This window comes from Erythrolamprus reginae, chromosome Z (genome assembly GCF_031021105.1).
Source record: "Erythrolamprus reginae isolate rEryReg1 chromosome Z, rEryReg1.hap1, whole genome shotgun sequence".
In the NCBI taxonomy this organism is placed as follows: Eukaryota; Metazoa; Chordata; class Lepidosauria; order Squamata; family Dipsadidae; genus Erythrolamprus; species Erythrolamprus reginae.
In genome coordinates, this window is record NC_091963.1 from 12280359 (window position 1) to 12297762 (window position 17404).

The window sequence follows — 17404 nt, forward strand, 5'->3', positions numbered from 1 at the left end:
TCCGTACTGAAGGAGCGGGTCCAGCAGTCACATGGGGTTGCTCATGTCCAATCCGGTGGAACTGAGCCTAGTGTTAAAAAAGCTTGCCGGATCCGCCCCTTCCCCAGAATTCGCTCAGTTCGCATATCCTGCGGTTGTATTGTGATAGCTCGTTCAACATTCTAACACCTTCCCTTCGATCTTTTCCTTCAAAAGTAGTAAGAATTGTTTTACCATTATTATTTACTTGCACGAATAGCGCCAGCCGTTTGAGGCTCGGCTTTTTTCCTTTGGAGAAGTTGCGGTTTCGTTTTCCCCCGGCGGTTTTGCCGTGTACGATTCCCGCTGCCGCTTGTGGATTCCTTTAATCCTTTGGCCTGGAGGTCTCGGTGCAAGTATTGATTTATTGATTCATTATTGTATATGATTAAAGGGCTTTAATATACCTCCTGCGGAGTGAGACGCCTTTCTAGTCTCCTGGACTTAGTCGATCGCTTCCCCTTTAAAAATCCTATTTCGGAGCGATTTTTCGGCGCGAAGGCCTTCGCGCCCTTTTTAAATTTAGGCCTCTCGTGTTGGCCTTCTGCCAGCCGCGTAGGCCTCAGTCCACCGCGTGGATCCCGGAGCGGGCCTTGGGACGCCCAGGCTTAATTCTCCACCGGCTAAGCCTCCAACCAGAGTGCCTTGGTTTACTTAATTAAAAAGTTTAGGGAGGCTGGGCCCCGCTGGATCTGGGGACACGAACTCTGGGTTTGCCCAGATTGCCCTCAAGTCTCAGCAGCTTCGAGGCCTCGAAGCAGGATCCATTCCTCTTGGGAAGTACTTGAAATTCTTCTCCTTAATTATTCAGTTATTGGCTCAGCCTTGTCTTCTGTTAATTGTCAGACTATGGCTACTTTTCCCAAGAGAGGCACAACTAAAGGTCCTAGAGAGGCCAGGCCTACAGGCGATGAAATTACTAGTATCCCCCAGGCCTCTTCCTCCTCTTCTCCAGGGGCCCGCCCCTCGACCAAGGTCACCAGGGCCGAGAAGAGAAGGGACCTAGCCCTACAAAGAATCCATGATAAATCAGCAAAACGTTTGAAAGTACAGGCCCAAGTACTCAGTAGTCAAGACCCCCCAGAGGCTTCTAGTCTACCTCCTTCTGGGGTCCCTGTGTTATCTCTGGATGAGCCTAACCTAGACAGACCCCAACCTAACCTATGGGGCATAGGTCCAGAGGAACCAGATATTATTGAAGATTCCCCCCAGCCAGGATCCTCCCAGGCCTTTAGGGATTCTTCTGCCATTCCTGCTGATATTTCTAGTTTACCTCCTGAGTTCCAATCTATTTTTTCTGTGTTGTCCAAGGCCATTGATGCCAAACTCTCTACCATCAATGAGCTTTCCTTACCTCCTCCTCCTCCTCGCCCCTCCCGCCCCTTGGGTTCCTCCCCAGCGGTTAGAGCTCCTATTCAGGAGGATTCAGATTCCTCTCAGGACGAATATGAGGATTTGGAGGATGATGAGGATCCTTTTCAAGGCCTCTCAGATGATGAGGAATCCCAAATAAAGGTTCCTTCTCCAATTACTATTTTTCCTTCTCAATTGTTCAAATCTCTCCTCCTCAAAGCTAGAATTTCTACGGGATTAGCGGCCCAGGAGAAATAAGCCTCCACTTCCACTGATCCCCCGGAGGAGAATTTACCTTACTTCACAGAGGAACAGGAGGATAACGAGGTAATTCCTATGCCTAAATTGTTTAAAGATGCCTTACTTAAACAGTGGGATTTCCCAGCCTCTGGCCTTAATCCCTCCACCAAGGACAGAAAATTGTACAAACTTTCCTCTTCCTATGAAGAGCTCCTATCCTTTCCTAAACCGGATGAACCTGTCAAGATCCTTCACTCGGCAGCGGCTGTGCCAGGCGAAGCGGAGGAAGTCCTCCGCCCAGAGGACAAGCGGATTGAACAAATGCTCAAAAGAGGATTCACCGCAGATTCCTGGGCCATTAAAAGTTCTGCAGCAGCTTCCTTTTTCTCCAGAGCCATGCTTCTGTGGCTTCGCCAACTACAACAGCATATTCCTCCCGATGACTTGAGAGGTCAACAAGACTTCAACAAGGTCTTTGCAGCTGCCCAGTACGTGGCTGATGCCACCTTGCAATCTACTAGATTTTCTGCCAAGTCTATTGCAGCTTCTACAACGGCAAGAAGACTCCTATGGATTCGCCCTTGGCAAGCGGGAGTACGCCAGAAGTGGCAGTTATCCCAGGGCCCCTTAAAGCGCGACCTTCTCTTCGGTGATCTTCTGGATCCACTCCTCACGGAAACCACGGACAAGAAGAAAGTCTTGGGCCCAACCACCAAAAAGGCTACCAAAACGCAGTCCTTTCGTCGCCCAGGGCGCCAGCCAGATCAAGCGGCTTCCTATCAGAGATCTCCAGGTCAGTATTCCCCCCGCTTTCGTTCCCAAGGTAGGAACTCCAGGGGCAGAGGTTTTCGCTTCCAAAGGGGAGCGTCCTCTAACAGGGCTTCAAAAAAACCTAGATGGTAATTTTTCCTCAATTCCCATAGGGGGTCGCCTAGCCCATTTCGCCTCTAATTGGCGTCTCACCTCCAAGGACCCCTGGGTCATTGACACTGTTCAAACAGGCCTTCTGTTAGAATTTGTTTCTCCTCCCCCGAAACGTTTTATTTCCTGCCCTTCTCCCAGATCCTCCTCAGATTGTGACCGTATGGAGGAGGCCATTTCTCATTTATTGTCCATCAGAGCCATTCAACCGGTCCCTTCCGGTCAGAAGGGCCTAGGATTTTACTCCATCCTATTTATGGTGCCAAAGTCCTCCGGAGGTTGGAGAGCTATTTTGGATTTAAAGAAGCTGAACCTATTCATCTAATATAGGAAGTTTAAGATGCACTCCTTATCTTCTATTTTGGCCGCCATCCACACGGGAGATTTCATGGTCTCCTTAGACCTCACTGAGGCCTACCTCCATATTCCTATAGCCAAGTGCCACAGAAAATTTTTACGTTTTTCCTTTCAAGGCAGGCATTTCCAGTATAGGGCAATGCCATTTGGCCTTTCCTCGGCCCCTCGGGTCTTTACAAAGCTCTTGGGGTCCCTGGCGGCCTATATCCGGGCGTCTCCCATCCACATTTTATGTTATCTTGATGATATTTTGATTCATGGGAACTCCCTAGAGAAAGTGAAAACAGACCTGTCTGTCACCATGTCAGTCCTTCAGGACCATGGATTTTCCATCAACTTTGATAAAAGCCATCTCCAACCTTCCACATCCATCTTACACCTGGGTTCCATTATTAATTCAGAATCCTCCCAGGTTTTTCTCTCTCCCGAGAGAAAATTCAGTATAGGGGAGTTAATTTCCAACATTTTATCCAAACCTTCAGTATCCATAGTAACTCTGTCTTCCCTTTTGGGGAAGATGGTGTCATGCATAGGCATCATTCCCTGGGCTCGCCTTCATGCTAGGGAACTTCAGTGGCTCCTATTACCCTTTCAGAGATCGGGGCACAGCAACTCAAATCGTCGCATTGTCATCCCACCAAGTGTTCGCAGATCCTTCAAGTGGTGGAAGTCTCCGGCCATGGACAAAGGATCCCCGTTCAGGTGCCCGGATCAATTTGTCATCACCACAGATGCCAGTCTATCGGGATGGGGCGCCCACGCCCAGGGGATGATAGCCCAGGGCACGTGGTCCCCGGAGGAAGCTTCCAGGCCAATCAATTGGCTAGAATTAAGAGCCGTTTCCCTGGCTCTGAAACATTTCTCCCCTCGCATTCCCAACCGGCACGTTCTCATTCTCACCGACAACATTGCCACAAAAAGCCATATCTGCAGACAGGGGGGCACGAGATCCAAGGCACTCATGAGGGAGGCCCTCATGTTAGGCCTTTGGGCGGAAAAACATCTTCGGTCGCTCCTAGCCGACCACATCTCGGGGAGCCTCAACGTCCAGGCGGATTGGCTATCTCGAGCAACGATAGACCCAGGAGAGTGGAACCTCCATCAGGACCTGTTCCATCAAATCTGCCTCAGATTCGGCCTACCTATTCTGGATCTCTTCGCGACCAATGCGAACGCCCAACTCCCTCGCTTCTTTTCCAGATTTCCATCCCCGGGAGCGGAAGCAATCAATGCCCTCCGGAGCCCATGGCCTCCAGGCCTTCTTTACGCATTTCCTCCAATTCCAATTCTCCCGGACGTGATTCACAAGGTCCTCACCGAGAGGGCCCGAGTAATCTTAATCGCCCCTCATTGGCCCCGCCGACCCTGGTTCGCGGATCTCCAACAGTTGTCCGTCCAGGACCCCTGGCGACTCCCCGTTTCGGGGGATATGCTGCGGCAGGGGGCCTCATTCCATCCAGACCCGGAGTGGTTCCACCTCACCGCCTGGCTGTTATCAGGAGAGACTTAGAACTGCGTGGTCATGACCCCGATACAGCGGAGGTCATTTTAAAGGCCAGAAGGAGTTCGACCAATCGAATCTACGACCACACGTGGTCCAAGTTTCACCAGTGGTGTCTACAGGAAGGCCTCTCTCCTCTGTGCATCCCCATACACAGAATCATTTCCTTCCTTATGCAAGGCTTCCATAAAGGACTTTCTACCAGCACCCTCCGGCGACATCTGGCAGCCATTTCATCTGTCCTAGGGGGCCCCCGCAGACAGCCTCTCCGATCCTTTCCAGAGGTTCAGGAATTCCTCAAGGGCATAGCCAACCTCAGACCTTCCAAGGTCCACAGGTATCCATCTTGGGATTTGCCACGGGTTCTCCATTCCCTCACGCAGGCACCATACGAACCCCTAAAATCAGCGTCCCTAAGGTACTTATCCTTTAAGGTAGCATTCCTGGTGGCTATTACCTCTGCACGACGCATTTCGGAGCTGGCTGCCCTCTCAATCAGGCAGGACCTTTGTCAGTTTCATCAGGACAAGGTAGTCTTGCGACTGGACCCTACCTTCTTACCCAAGGTCAGTTCCATGTTCCACAGAACTCAGGATATTGTCCTACCTTCCTTCTGCCTCCAACGAGACCATCCCTTGGCAATTAGATGGCACACTCTGGATCTTATTAGAGCGCTGAGAATCTATATCCAACGCACAGGACCCTTTCGGAGGTCAGAAGCACTGTTTATAGCCTATCACCCCAGAGTCATGGGGGCCAAAGTGTCTTCAACAGTGATAGGCCGTTGGATCAGAGGGACTATATCTAAGGCCTATGAATCGGCCTCCCTCTCAGTTCCAAGGAACATCACAGCGCATTCCACCAGGAGCGCAGCCACCTCGGCCGCTTGGGCGACTCAAGCCCCGTTGGAGGAGGTCTGCAAAGCAGCCACTTGGGCCTCGCCAAATTCCTTCATCAGGCACTACAAGATTGATGCTTACGCTTCAGCGGACGCTGCCTTCGGCAGAAGGGTACTCCAATCCGTTATCTCACACGATAGCAATCTAATCCCACCCTAGGGACCATCTATTGGGTATGTCCCATGTGACTGCTGGACCCGCTCCTTCAGTACGGAGAATAGGCGTTGATTGCTTACCTGAACGCCTCTTCTCGTACGGTGAGCGGGTACAGCAGTCACTTCCCGCCCTTGTATGTGTCTTCCTTACCTTTCTATAATCCTTTTTCCTCTAACAATAAGAGTTGAACACTACAGAGCTTCACAGCTGAGCCTAGTCTATGGATTCGCGAATTCTGGGGAAGGGGCGGATCCGGCAAGCTTTTTTAACACTAGGCTCAGTTCCACCGGACTGGACATGAGCAACCCCATGTGACTGCTGTACCCGCTCACCGTACGAGAAGAGGCGTTCAGGTAAGCAATCAACGCCTATTTCTCTCTCTTGTTTTCTTTCTGTCTCTTTTGCTTTCTCTCTCTCTCACTCTTTCTCTCTTGTTTTGTTTCTCACGCTCTTTCTCTCTCTTGTTCTCTCTCTCTTGCTATCTCTTTCTCTCCCCCCTTTCTCTCACTCTCTCTTTCTCACTTTCTCTCTATCTTGCTGTCTGTTGCTTTCACTCACTCTCGTTCTCTCTCCGTTCTTCTCAGCGGTGACGCGCGCACGCCCTGCCTAGAGAGCCTAGGGAACCCCCAACACTGGCAGTTGGGAGGAGGGGAGTACCACCAGCCGGGGTTTCCCCAAGCGCGCGCGCGTTGCTGGGGCTGCTCCCCAGCTGGGGAGCGGAGCCGGGGTTTCCCCAAGCGCGCGCGTGTTGCTGGGGCCGCTTCCCAGCTGGGGAGCAGCCCCAGCAACGCGCGCGTGCTTGGAGAAACCCCGGCTCCGCTCCCCAGCTGGGAAGCGGCCCCAGCAACGCGCGCGCGCTTGGGGAAACCCCAGATCCGCTCCCCAGCTGGGGAGCGGCCCCAGCAGCGCGCGCGCGCTTGGAGAAACCCCGGCTCCGCTCCCCAGCTGGGAAGCGGCCCCAGCAACGCGCGCGCGCTTGGAGAAACCCCGGCTCCGCTCCCCAGCTGGGGAGCGGCCCCAGCAACGCGCGCATGCTTGGGGAAACCCCAGCTCCGCTCCCCAGCTGGGGAGCGGCCCCAGCAACGCGCGCGCGCTTGGAGAAACCCCAGCTCCGCTCCCCAGCTGGGCAGCGGAGCTGGGGTGTCCCCGCGCGTGCCGCCCGCCCGCCCACGCCGTTGCTCGCGCCGCCGCTGGGGTCTTACGGGGCAAGAGGGGAAAGACCCAGGGAAGCCGCCCAGCTTCCCAGCTGGGGAACTCCACCATCTACGCACACATGCGCAGATGGTGGAGTTTACTTCCGGGTTTAAAACTCGCGAAATAGCCCTTTCGCGATGCTTGAGGACGCGAAACTCGAGGGTTCACTGTATAATTAAAAAAACCAGGCATACATTACAATCAATCTGATTCTAGGCCTGCTGGAAAAGCCAGGTCTTAACAGCTTTCCGGAAGACTGGTAGGGAGGAAATAATGCAGATCTCTGAGGGCAGTTGATTCCACAGGGTCGGAACCGCCACAGAGAAAGCCCTTCCCTGAGGTCTCACCAGCCGACATTGTTTGGCAGATGGGATCTGGGAAATGCCGATTCTGGGGCCCTTACTGGTATGAGGATGGAGGCAGTCCCATAAATAGTCTGTCCCTGAGCCATTTAGGGCTTTAAAAGACGTAACCAACACCTTGAATTGAGTTCAGAGACCGACTGGCAACTAATGCAGCTCATGTAAAGGTTGGCCTAGGGATCAACCTCTGCCTTTCTACTAACACTGATAGCGATTGGCCAGAGAGGTAGGAGAACCATTGTAAAATGGGGCCTCCCACTCCCAACCCCTCCAGCCATTGCAGAAGGATACCATGGTCGATGGTATTGAAAGCCACTGAGAGGTCAAGAAGCACCAGGATAGAGGAGATCATCCATCAGCATGACCAAAGTGGTTTCCGTGCTGTAACTGGGTCTGGAGCCAGATTGAAATGGGTTTAGATAATTCGCTTCTTCCAAGATCTGCAGGAATTGGAGTACCACCACTTTTTCAACTACCTTCCCAACAAAGGGAAGGTTGGAGACAGGATAGTTATTCAATGAGGCTGGATCCAGGGAAGGCCACATAACCGCTTTCTTCAAAGGTTGCAGAAAGGACCCCTCACTCAAAGAAGCATTGACTAACACCTGGAGCCAGCTGCATGTCATCTCCCTACTGGCCGAGACCAGCCAGTAGGGACATGGATCCAACAAACAAATGGAGGTGCTCATCACTCCGATGGCCTTTATCAGAGGTCACAGGGTTAGAGTCCTCCCACACAACGGGAATAAGACTTGCCCCAGTCACCCAGTCATTGCCCAGAGTCCAGGTCTACCCGAATCTGAATGATTTTGTCTGACAGAAACTGAACAAATTCCTCGGCTCTAACCCTGCAAGGGATCTTCTGCTCTCTCCACATCAAGAAGCGAGTGGGTCACCCTAATCAGGGCATCTGGGCAGGACTGCAGATGCAATAAGAGCAGAAAAATACACACATTTTGCCACCCTTGTCGCTACTAAATAAATCCTAATATAGGTTCTTAGCCGGGTTCAATTGGACTCTAGATGTTGCTCTAGATATCTCTTGTGGCGTTTCACCTCCCAAAGTTCGTCGATAAACCAAGGAGCCCTTTAGGATTCACTGCCATGGAGAGGTCACACCAGTGCAATCTGATCTAGAGCCCCAGATGCCACCGTATTCCAGACAGACATTAGGGACTTCGCCAGACTGTGGACAAGGGAATCAGGTGGCTTCCCAAGCTCCCCCTGGAACCAGGCGACTGGGGCAGAACCATGTAATCTGCCGACAAGCCCGCACAGGGTAGGATGGGGGTGGGCAGCCGGTTGCAAGAGGCTTGTCTTCATATCTCGGCTTACCTGTGGCCCACATGGTGTATCAGGATTGCTTCCCTTCCTTTCCCAAGCTTCTGCTTTTGTTTACTGTTGGTGCTGCTGCATGAAGATGAGCCATGGTTGGCCACTGGTTCTAGCCTACAGACTTGGCTTTTCTCTATGGTGCATCAGGATCGGGTGCCTCCCTCAAAGAGCCTCTGCCTCAGTTTGCTTCTTGGACAAGTAATTGATTTACCTGCGCTGTGCTGGTTGGGCAGCTCCAGAGTGTGCTGACCATGGGTCGGCAGACTGCAGCTACTGCTAGACACATCGGCCCCTAAATGCTCACATCCTCTTGTCCATGTTCTGAGAGATGGGATGCCCAGCCAGGCTGATCAAACTGATATTGTGTATCCGGAAAATAAGTCATAATGCTTATCTTGAAGCCCCTACAAATATAAGACCAGGTCTTATTTTCTAGGGAAACATAGCATATGCTTAATTCTATTTCAGTTTTCCTTTATGAGAGTATAATTCATATGGGTGGAGACATTAATCAGAGATTATTAGAATTTGCCATACAAGAAAGATTGAAAATTATTAATACTAAAGTAAAGGAAGAGTTTATTTCAGAGGAAGATCTGATTCTACAGAATAACAATATTTTTTCTGTAATAATGGTTTATCAACATAATAAAGTATTCACTTCTTTTTGTGACTTTTCTTCTACTTTTTCTAGATTTGGCATTCTATTTTTCTTATAATCTAGATTACACTTCATTTGGTTATCAAATTGTTTCTTTAAAACTGAATGTTCTAATTAAACAATTATTTTTGGAAGCCTTTTGACAATGTTCTAAAAAAGTGGAAGATTTGTCAAGGATACAAAAAGTTAGGATACAATTACTACGGTGTTATAGTTTGGATGAAATTTAACATGACGATATAGGTGTACATTGCAATAGAAGAGGCCCTATAGCCAAAAAACTACAACCTAGATATTAGATATAATATTCCTTTCAGAAGAATATGATGGATTAGATTTATTTTCTTCTAAAAATGCTCCTTGTCTGACATGAAAATCTTCATAGTTCTGTGAGCAGCTTGGAGAGTCCAAGCATAGACTAACTTCTGTCTTTGCTCTGGGACTGAGTAAGGAAGATCTGATCATGCTGCTTCCTCACCTCCTCTGAGACCAGTTTTTCCACTCACTCTAGGCTAGAGGTACATACAAATCTTTCTCTAATCAGATTTTGAGGAAAAAACCAGAAGAATTCAGCTTGGGCTCTCCTCTAAATGCTTAATTAGCACAAATTAGATCCAATGCTATTTTGGAACTTCCTTGCAGCTCAGTGGCTTACTGCTGCTGGTAAGTGTGCTGGTTTTCCCAGCACCGGCAAGAACTGTCACCATCTATAGCATCAAGGCAGCCTGAAGTCACTGTTAGAAGATTGGATTACACTCTGAATACCACGAAAATCAGCTGAATATTGGGAGAGTTTGTTTATTTAGTTTGACTTCTATGCTGCCCAATCCCAAAGGACATGGATCCCATTTGGAAAAATCAATGATCGTGGCGAGTTTGGTGCCGGGAAAGTTCACACACCCTTCAGCCACCATTTTGTTTTGTTTGATTGTAGTGTGTGTCGCCAGCTCTGTCCTGCCGCCAGTGAGTGTGCTGGCCACACCTGGTTCGCTGGTAAGACCACCATCACTAGATTCCAACTGAAATAGGCGTCTCTTGAGTCCCTTCCCATCTCACAGGCTACACTCTATGATAGAGGAACACTCCTAAATGCCTTAGGCTTGGAGTCCTTGCGCCTAACAATAACATAACACCAGGGGGTGAGTGATAAGGACTTGATTGATTGATTGATTGGTTTGATTTATATGTTGCCCCTCTTTGAGGAGTTGCCTTGGTCCTCCATCGGAACTTGCTCCTTTTATTGCTCTTTTTCCCACCTTGCTATCTGAGCTGATTAAGATATCTCAGACTTCAGAGGCCCTAATTTGATCATAAGCCTCAAAATCCAAGGTAGGCAGACCTGAAGTGCGAGAGGCCTCTTCCAGGCACCAAGACACTACCAAATCTGCTGACTCTAAATGATACTGCAGATAAAAAAGCCCCTAACAGAGTAGAGCCCAGAAGGATCCCAATAGAAGGCCATGCTTGGCTGATGACAGGGACAATCCAAGGACTCTAAAGGCCCTAGAGAAGCAGTTCTCAAAAGAAAGGAAGCAGGTGGAAGCTAGCAATCCTCAGAACTCTCTCTTTTTCACAGCAGGACTGCTTTCCGATAGTCATTGATACTAATCAGGGTTGGTCACCTGATAATGCCAATGATCCTTGGGATCTTGAAGCAACAGGTTATAGGCCATCAACTGATCCCTTTATGGGTTGTAGCTCAGCTTATTTGGGTCCTCCTGTCTAGCCAACAGGGCTTCACCAACTGCTAAATTCACCCCCACAGCAGCTGGACTCTGCTCTGGAGATTTCCAGAAGATGGGCCTACCCGTACAAAATTTGGGATATTATATATCTATGGCCATTTCTCTGGAGATCACTGCAGCACTAAAACGAAGAGGCGTATCCCTTGGCTTGCAGACACAGGCCCAGTTTTCCTGGTCTTCCCTATAAGGGCCCATATTTTTCTCATTCCTCCCTTCCTAGTGAAGAGTTGGTAATGGGGACAAAAGCATTGTAGACCAGGAGCTATCTGATGATGAAGGTCTGGTTCCAGACCAACCTACCTTCTCTGGCCTTTTTAAACCAGCCTTGTTCAAGTCTGTTCTGAACAAGGAAAAAACTACTGCTTACATAGCGTTGCCAGACACCCAGGTGGAAACAATATTGTACCTCAATCCAATTGAAGGACTAGTTTCTGAGCCAGTTCTAGAGAGAGATTCCATTCCGGCCCCCAAGATTTTTGTTGATGTTATTCAATGCCAATAGAGTCAACCTGCCTCCTTCAATGCTCCTAGCAGTGCCGCTAGGAAACTCTAGTCTGGATTCTGAACTTGAGGAACTTCTTCATTTTCCTTATGTAGATACCCCAGTAGCCAATTTAATCTCTGTCTCTGAATTCTCAGAGGGCTTGTAGTCAGAAGACCATAAGGTTGAGATGACTTTTCTTAAGATGACCTAGCATTAATCAATTAGGGCAGCCACGGCTGCATCTTTCTTTAACAGAGCCTAAATCTTATGGCTCAGGTAAATGCAGTATAGAGTGTCTCCCAAGGACATACGCCTGTATCAAGTTTTAAACAAATTAGCAGTAGCAGCAGATCTACCAACGCAACCTTTAATGTGGTCAAATTTGCATCTAGGGCCATAGGAGTTATAGTAACATCCAATTGCCTTCTAGGGTTACACCAACAGCAGGCAGATATGAGATCTAAGTGGCATCTCTTTGGAGAATCCCTCGATTCCATCCTTGTGGAGAATAGGGATAAAAGGAAGTTGTTGCCTTATATACATTGATGAGCAGATCTCGGTATAATACCTTACTTTTGCCCACAGCCATTTCTGCAAGAATCTGGCCCATATCAAAGGCCATACTACCAGGAGACAGATCATTCACATGATAGGTCCGCAGGTCGGGGTAGAGGCAAGCAATTTACCCAGGCCAGGTGGCCATTTTGAGGGTCCAGCAACTATCCCTTTCACAAATACAAATGACTTCGGGTCAAGTGGTGCCATCGGAGGTTGTTTACAACTATTTCTCCACCAATAGGAGGTGACAATGTCAGATACCTGGGTACTTCAAACAGTGAGACTTGATCTCACAGTAGAATTCCTCTTCAGGCCTCAGAGACATTTCATTTGCTGCCCCATTCCTGTCAATTTCAATAAGAGGTCTCTCATGAAAACTGAAATCCAACACTTGTTGGACATAGCTGCCATAGAGACAGTTCCCTCGGGACAAGAAGGGCTAGGCTTTTGTTCTATCCTGTTCCTAGTTCCCAAAAGCTCAAGAGGTTGGAGAGCTATTCTGGGCTTAAAACAGCTCAACATCCACTGACCGTACAAGCGCTTCAAAATGCAATCCCTGAAATCTTTCTGGATTGCATCAGGCAGGACGATCTATTGACATCCACAGATCTCAAGGAAGCCTACCTCCATGTGCCTATCCGATCATCGCATAGCAGGTTCTATGGTTTTGCTTCTCAGGGTTTCTCTATGAGTTCAAAGCCCTGCCATTCAATTTGTCATTAGCCCCTCGAAGCTTCACCAAGTTATTGGCGGTGGTGGCGTCACATCTCAGGGCACGGCCAATAAGGCTTCAGTGTTACTTAGATGACATCCTGATCCAGTTGTCTTCTCTGCAAGCACATGAGGATCTCCAAGTTACAATCTAGACTCTGCAAGAGCATGGCTTCCCTGTCAATGCTTCCAAAAGACATCTGGTCCTGACCATCAGTCTTCTGCATCTGGGTATTTATTTATTTATTTATTGGATTTGTATGGTGTTAAACACCAAAACCTGCAAGGTTTTTTAATCTCAAGATCTCGCCTTCTATGGCTTCCTGTCTTTTATCACTTCCTGTCTCTTGTCATTCAAATCTGGAATCAGAGATCAGTCCACTGGCTGTCCTTTCTCAGCTTCTGGAAAAAATGATCTCAGAATGCGAACAACAGCAACTCTAGAACCAAAGTATAGGTTCCATTGACTGTCCTTTGAGCCCTTTGTTGGTGGATATCCAGCGCCATGATAAAAGGCCATTTATTCCAAGAGAGCCCCTGCCTCGTATCATGGTAACTACAGATGCCAGTCTCTTCGGGTGAACAGCTCACATCCAGTCCCAAGTGACACAAGAACATTGGAACCCATCAGACTTGTCAAACAATATAAACTGGATGGCGTACGCGGGGGGGGGACGGGACGTGATCATCACCATCACCCTTCATTAAACATTACCGGCTGGATGTTTTTGCTTCCGCAGAGGCCTCATTCAGCAGGAGAGTACTGCAGAGGGTTCACTCCATCTCAGGGACCCTGGACCAGGCTTTTCCCTACCCTTGAGACATTAAGTTTGGGTACATCCCATGCTTGGACTTTCAAGGCAGAGCATAGGAAAAGGAACATTGGTGTTACCTGAACATTCTTTCGCTGTGCGCTGCAGGAGAATACAAACCCATCATGAGGAGCGTCATGGTCCAGGTTGTAGGGATTATTGGACTTAACTACATTTTGGACTCCCTGGAGGTCTACACCTTCAAACCAAAACTGGACTCAGAGAAGCCAAGGCAGAGGCATGGCTGGATCTTTCTTTACTCAGTTCCTGGACAAACAGAAGTTAACCCATGCTTGGACTCTCCTGCAGTGCACATAGATAGAACATTCAGGTGGGATCAACGTTCCTTTTGATGGAATAAAAATATTTCAGATGATTGCAAAATGTTTGTCTGGTTGAGCCTTCTCAATTTTTTGGGAAAAGTTAAGAGTCAGATACTAATTTAGCTGATTAAAAACTTTATTAAAAACAGTTATTATTCAAAATTTTGCTATTTTTTTGTTTGATAATCGAGACCTGGAGTTCCCCATACCTGGGCAATGGTTTGGAAGCAGGTCAAGACCCCACCAAGTACTGACTACAAAACTCTTTTCTTACAGTTATTTTTTTTTGTGGCTGTCATTTAACAATCCATCTTTTTATAGAGTGCATCATATCTTTTAAGAGAAATGTGTGTGTTTGTATACTGAAAGTGTATTGAGGCCTTGTTTTTTACAGGATTCTTAGCCGAACACAATAAAACATGGTGGATTATTATGAAGTTCTAGGAGTGCATAAACATGTCTCCCAAGAAGATATAAAAAAAGCGTAAGTATTCATTTTTAAATCTATGGCAGGTTATATTCCTTGCATCAGCTGTTTTTTGAGGGAGGCTTTAAATCTGGGTGTCTATAAACAATTTTCCTATGCTTCCTTTACTACTACTTGGGTGTTTGTTTATATGTTTACCTAGAATCAAATCTTACAGTTGAAATTATGGTTGGTCACTCAGCCAAATATTCATTAGCTACAAAAGATTGTGTAAAGCAGAAATATTTTAAAATGTTCTAGCACAGAGGTCCCCAACCTTTTTTGCACCAGGGACCGGCTTTAAGCTAGACCAGTTTTCCATGGCCCGGTGGGGGGGGGAGCTAGCTGTCAGCGGCGCCGTAAAAGGGGCGATCAAGAGAGGAATGGGTGAATGAATGGACGGAGGGTGGGAAGGAAGGAAGGAAAGAGGGAAGGGACAGGAACAAAAGAAGGGTGCAAAGGAAGCAAGGAAAGGTGTGAAAGGGGAGAGTAAGAGAGGAAGGAGTGAAAGAAGGGAATGAGGGAGGAAAGAAGGGAGGAAGGAAAAGGAAAGCAAGAAATGGAGGGAGGAAAGGAAGGAAAGAAAGAAAGAAAGAAAGAAAGGGGGAAGGGACAGGAACAGAGGAAGGAAGCAAGGAAACTTATGAAAGGGGAGAGTAAGGGAAGAAGGTAGGAAGGAGAAAGAAAAGAAGAAATAGAGGAAGGGAAGGTAAAAGAGAGAAAGAAAAAGAGCAAGAAAGAAAGCAAGAAAGAGAAAGAAAGAAAGGCAACTTCAAAGAAAGGCTCGCTGAGCATCTCTCACTCTCTCTATCCCTCTTTCTTTCTTTCTCTTCCTTTCTCTCTCTCCTCTTCCTTTATCTCCTCTCTCTCTCCCTCTTTCTCTCCCCCCCCTCTCCCCCTTTCCCTCTCTCCCTCTCTTGCTATCTCTCCCCCCTCTCCCTCTCTCTTTCTCCCTCTCCCTCTCTTTCTCTCTCTCCCCCCTCTCTCTTTCTCTCTCTCTCCCCCTCTTTCTCTCTCTTCTTCTCACTTTCTCTCTCGTTTTCTTTCTGTCTCTTTTGCTTTCTCTCTCTCTCACTCTTTCTTGTTTTCTTTCTCACGCTCTTTCTCTCTCTTGTTCTCTCTCTTGCTATCTCTTTCTCTCCCCCCCTTTCTCACTCTCTCTTTCTCACTTTCTCTCTATCTTGCTGTCTGTTGCTCTCACTCACTCTCGTTCTCTCTCCGTTCTTCTCAGCGATGACGCGCGCACGCCCTGCCCGCCTCACCTTTGCGAGAGCACTTTCACCCCGGGCTCTCAGCAAGGGGGTTTGCAGGAGAGGCGGGGCCGGCGAAGGTGATATTGAATGTCGGGGGAGAACGGGCGGTTGCGCGCGCTCCCTATCCCCCTGCTAGCCCACTCGGAATATTCAAAATAAGAAAAGCCTTCGCCGGCAAAGGTTTTTCTTATTTTGAATATTCCGAGTGGGCTAGCAGGGAGATAGGGAGCGCGCGCAACCGCCCGTTCTCCCCCGACATTCAATATCACCTTCGCCGGCCTCCGCTGAGGAAAGCCTTTGCCGGCATTTCCTCTCGGCGTCAAGGAGGCGCAGCGGCGGGCGGAGAGAGGGAAGGGGGGGCAGCGGCGTCCCTCCTGGCCTTGGCGGGCCGCCCAACCCTCCCCACCTCCTGCAAACGCGGCGGGCGGCGGGGGGAGAGCGAGGAGCCGGTTCCGGCGGGCGCGGGGCTTGGCTGGCTGGCGGGGGGAGCGCCGCTGGTGGTGCGGAAAGGCCGAGGGGGCCCTGGTGCCGCGGACCGGCTGAAAAGCCCCAACGGCCCGGTCCCGGTCCGCGGACCGGCGGTTGGGGACCTCCAATGTAACTGCAGAAAAAAAAATCATGTAAGAAACTTACATCAAGAATAAACTTACAATCTTAGAAAAACTACTTCCTAGAATTGGTACAAATTTATTGATCAGCTGATAAATTAAAAAATTGGTGGGTAATATTGATTTCCTAATCATTTCTTCCTATATTTCAGTTGTAGATCAATAAAATTATCAGAATGGAAGCCAGTAAATAGTTAATAGTATAATTATTATGGCACTTTATATACTATTTAGAACTGCAGAGTATGGATGATACTTTAATTAATCAATTTAACAATTAATCTCTCAAATTTGAGTAATCCATTAGGGACAAATTATTATATTGATCATGCATTAGGAAATTAACATTTGCAACAAGTATTTCTTTAGTTGTTTAAAATATTAAAAATTCTTAGTTCATCAGGGTAACTTGTTCTTTGTTATTTTTTTTAATGCAGTGTTGTTCTTGAATAAAGTATACAGTATTTGGTTTTGATTTCAGATACCGCAAACTTGCATTAAAATGGCACCCTGACAAAAATCCAGATAATAAAGAGGAAGCTGAGAGACAATTCAAACAAGTTGCTGAAGCTTATGAAGTGCTGTCAGATGGTGAGTAATAATATGAAAGACTTCCACATCAATGTGGAAATTAGAATATGCCTAAAACTATTGAATATATATTTGGTGTCAGGATATCAAAGAAATTCTGCAAGACTGGACTGAGTGGAAGTAGTCTCCACCTTTAAACTTTACTTGAAAAAATAGAGAGACTCTGCACTGGATAATTGTATACAGCTGTGGAGAAGGAAGGAAAGGAAAGTGCTATCAAGATGGGGGTCAGGTGGAATATTTAAGGGAAAGTTAATTTATATTTATATAATTTATATTTAAGCACAGGTAGTTTTAGTTACGATGTCAGTAAAAAATATGACTTATGACCATTTTTCACTGTTATGACCTTTGCAACATCCCTGTGCTCATATGATTAAAATTCAAATCCTTGGTAATTAGTTCACATATGATTGTTGCTGTGTCCGAAGGTTATGTGATCACCTTTTGCAACTTTCTGACAAGCAAAGTCAATAGGGAAGCCAGGTTCACTTAACAACTGTTTTATTAACTTATTAACTGCAGTGATTCACTTATCTGTGGCATGTAAGGTCATAAAATAGGACAAAACTCACTTAACAAATGTCTCATTTAACAACACAAATTTTGTACTGAGGACCTGGATTGTGGGGGCAATAGCCTAGCTCTGTTTAAAGGTGCTATTGCTAACATGTTGTAAGCCGCCCTGAGTCTAAGGAGAAGGGCGGCATAAAAATTGAATAAATAAATAAATTGTGGTTGTAAAGAGAGAATTATTTGTAATGTAAATTATATAAATTAGGCCAAGCTAAGAACTTGATCTACTTGCACTCTCCTCGCCCACCAATATGTCAGTTGAGAATTTTAACAAATACAG

General features: G+C 47.5%; 1 protein-coding gene across 5 annotated transcripts in view; it reads left to right on the plus strand.

Annotated features, from left to right (window-relative positions):
* The window catches only part of DNAJB6 (DnaJ heat shock protein family (Hsp40) member B6), a 94405-nt gene that overhangs the window by 14445 nt on the left and 62556 nt on the right, over positions 1–17404 (plus strand). For all 5 annotated transcript variants that reach the window (XM_070726453.1, XM_070726455.1, XM_070726450.1 and 2 more), the window contains exons 2-3: positions 14025–14114; positions 16439–16548. In XM_070726453.1, coding sequence (XP_070582554.1) covers positions 14050–14114; positions 16439–16548 — 175 coding nt within the window. In that variant the 5' untranslated portion in view covers positions 14025–14049. The remainder of the gene's footprint in view (positions 1–14024; positions 14115–16438; positions 16549–17404) is intronic.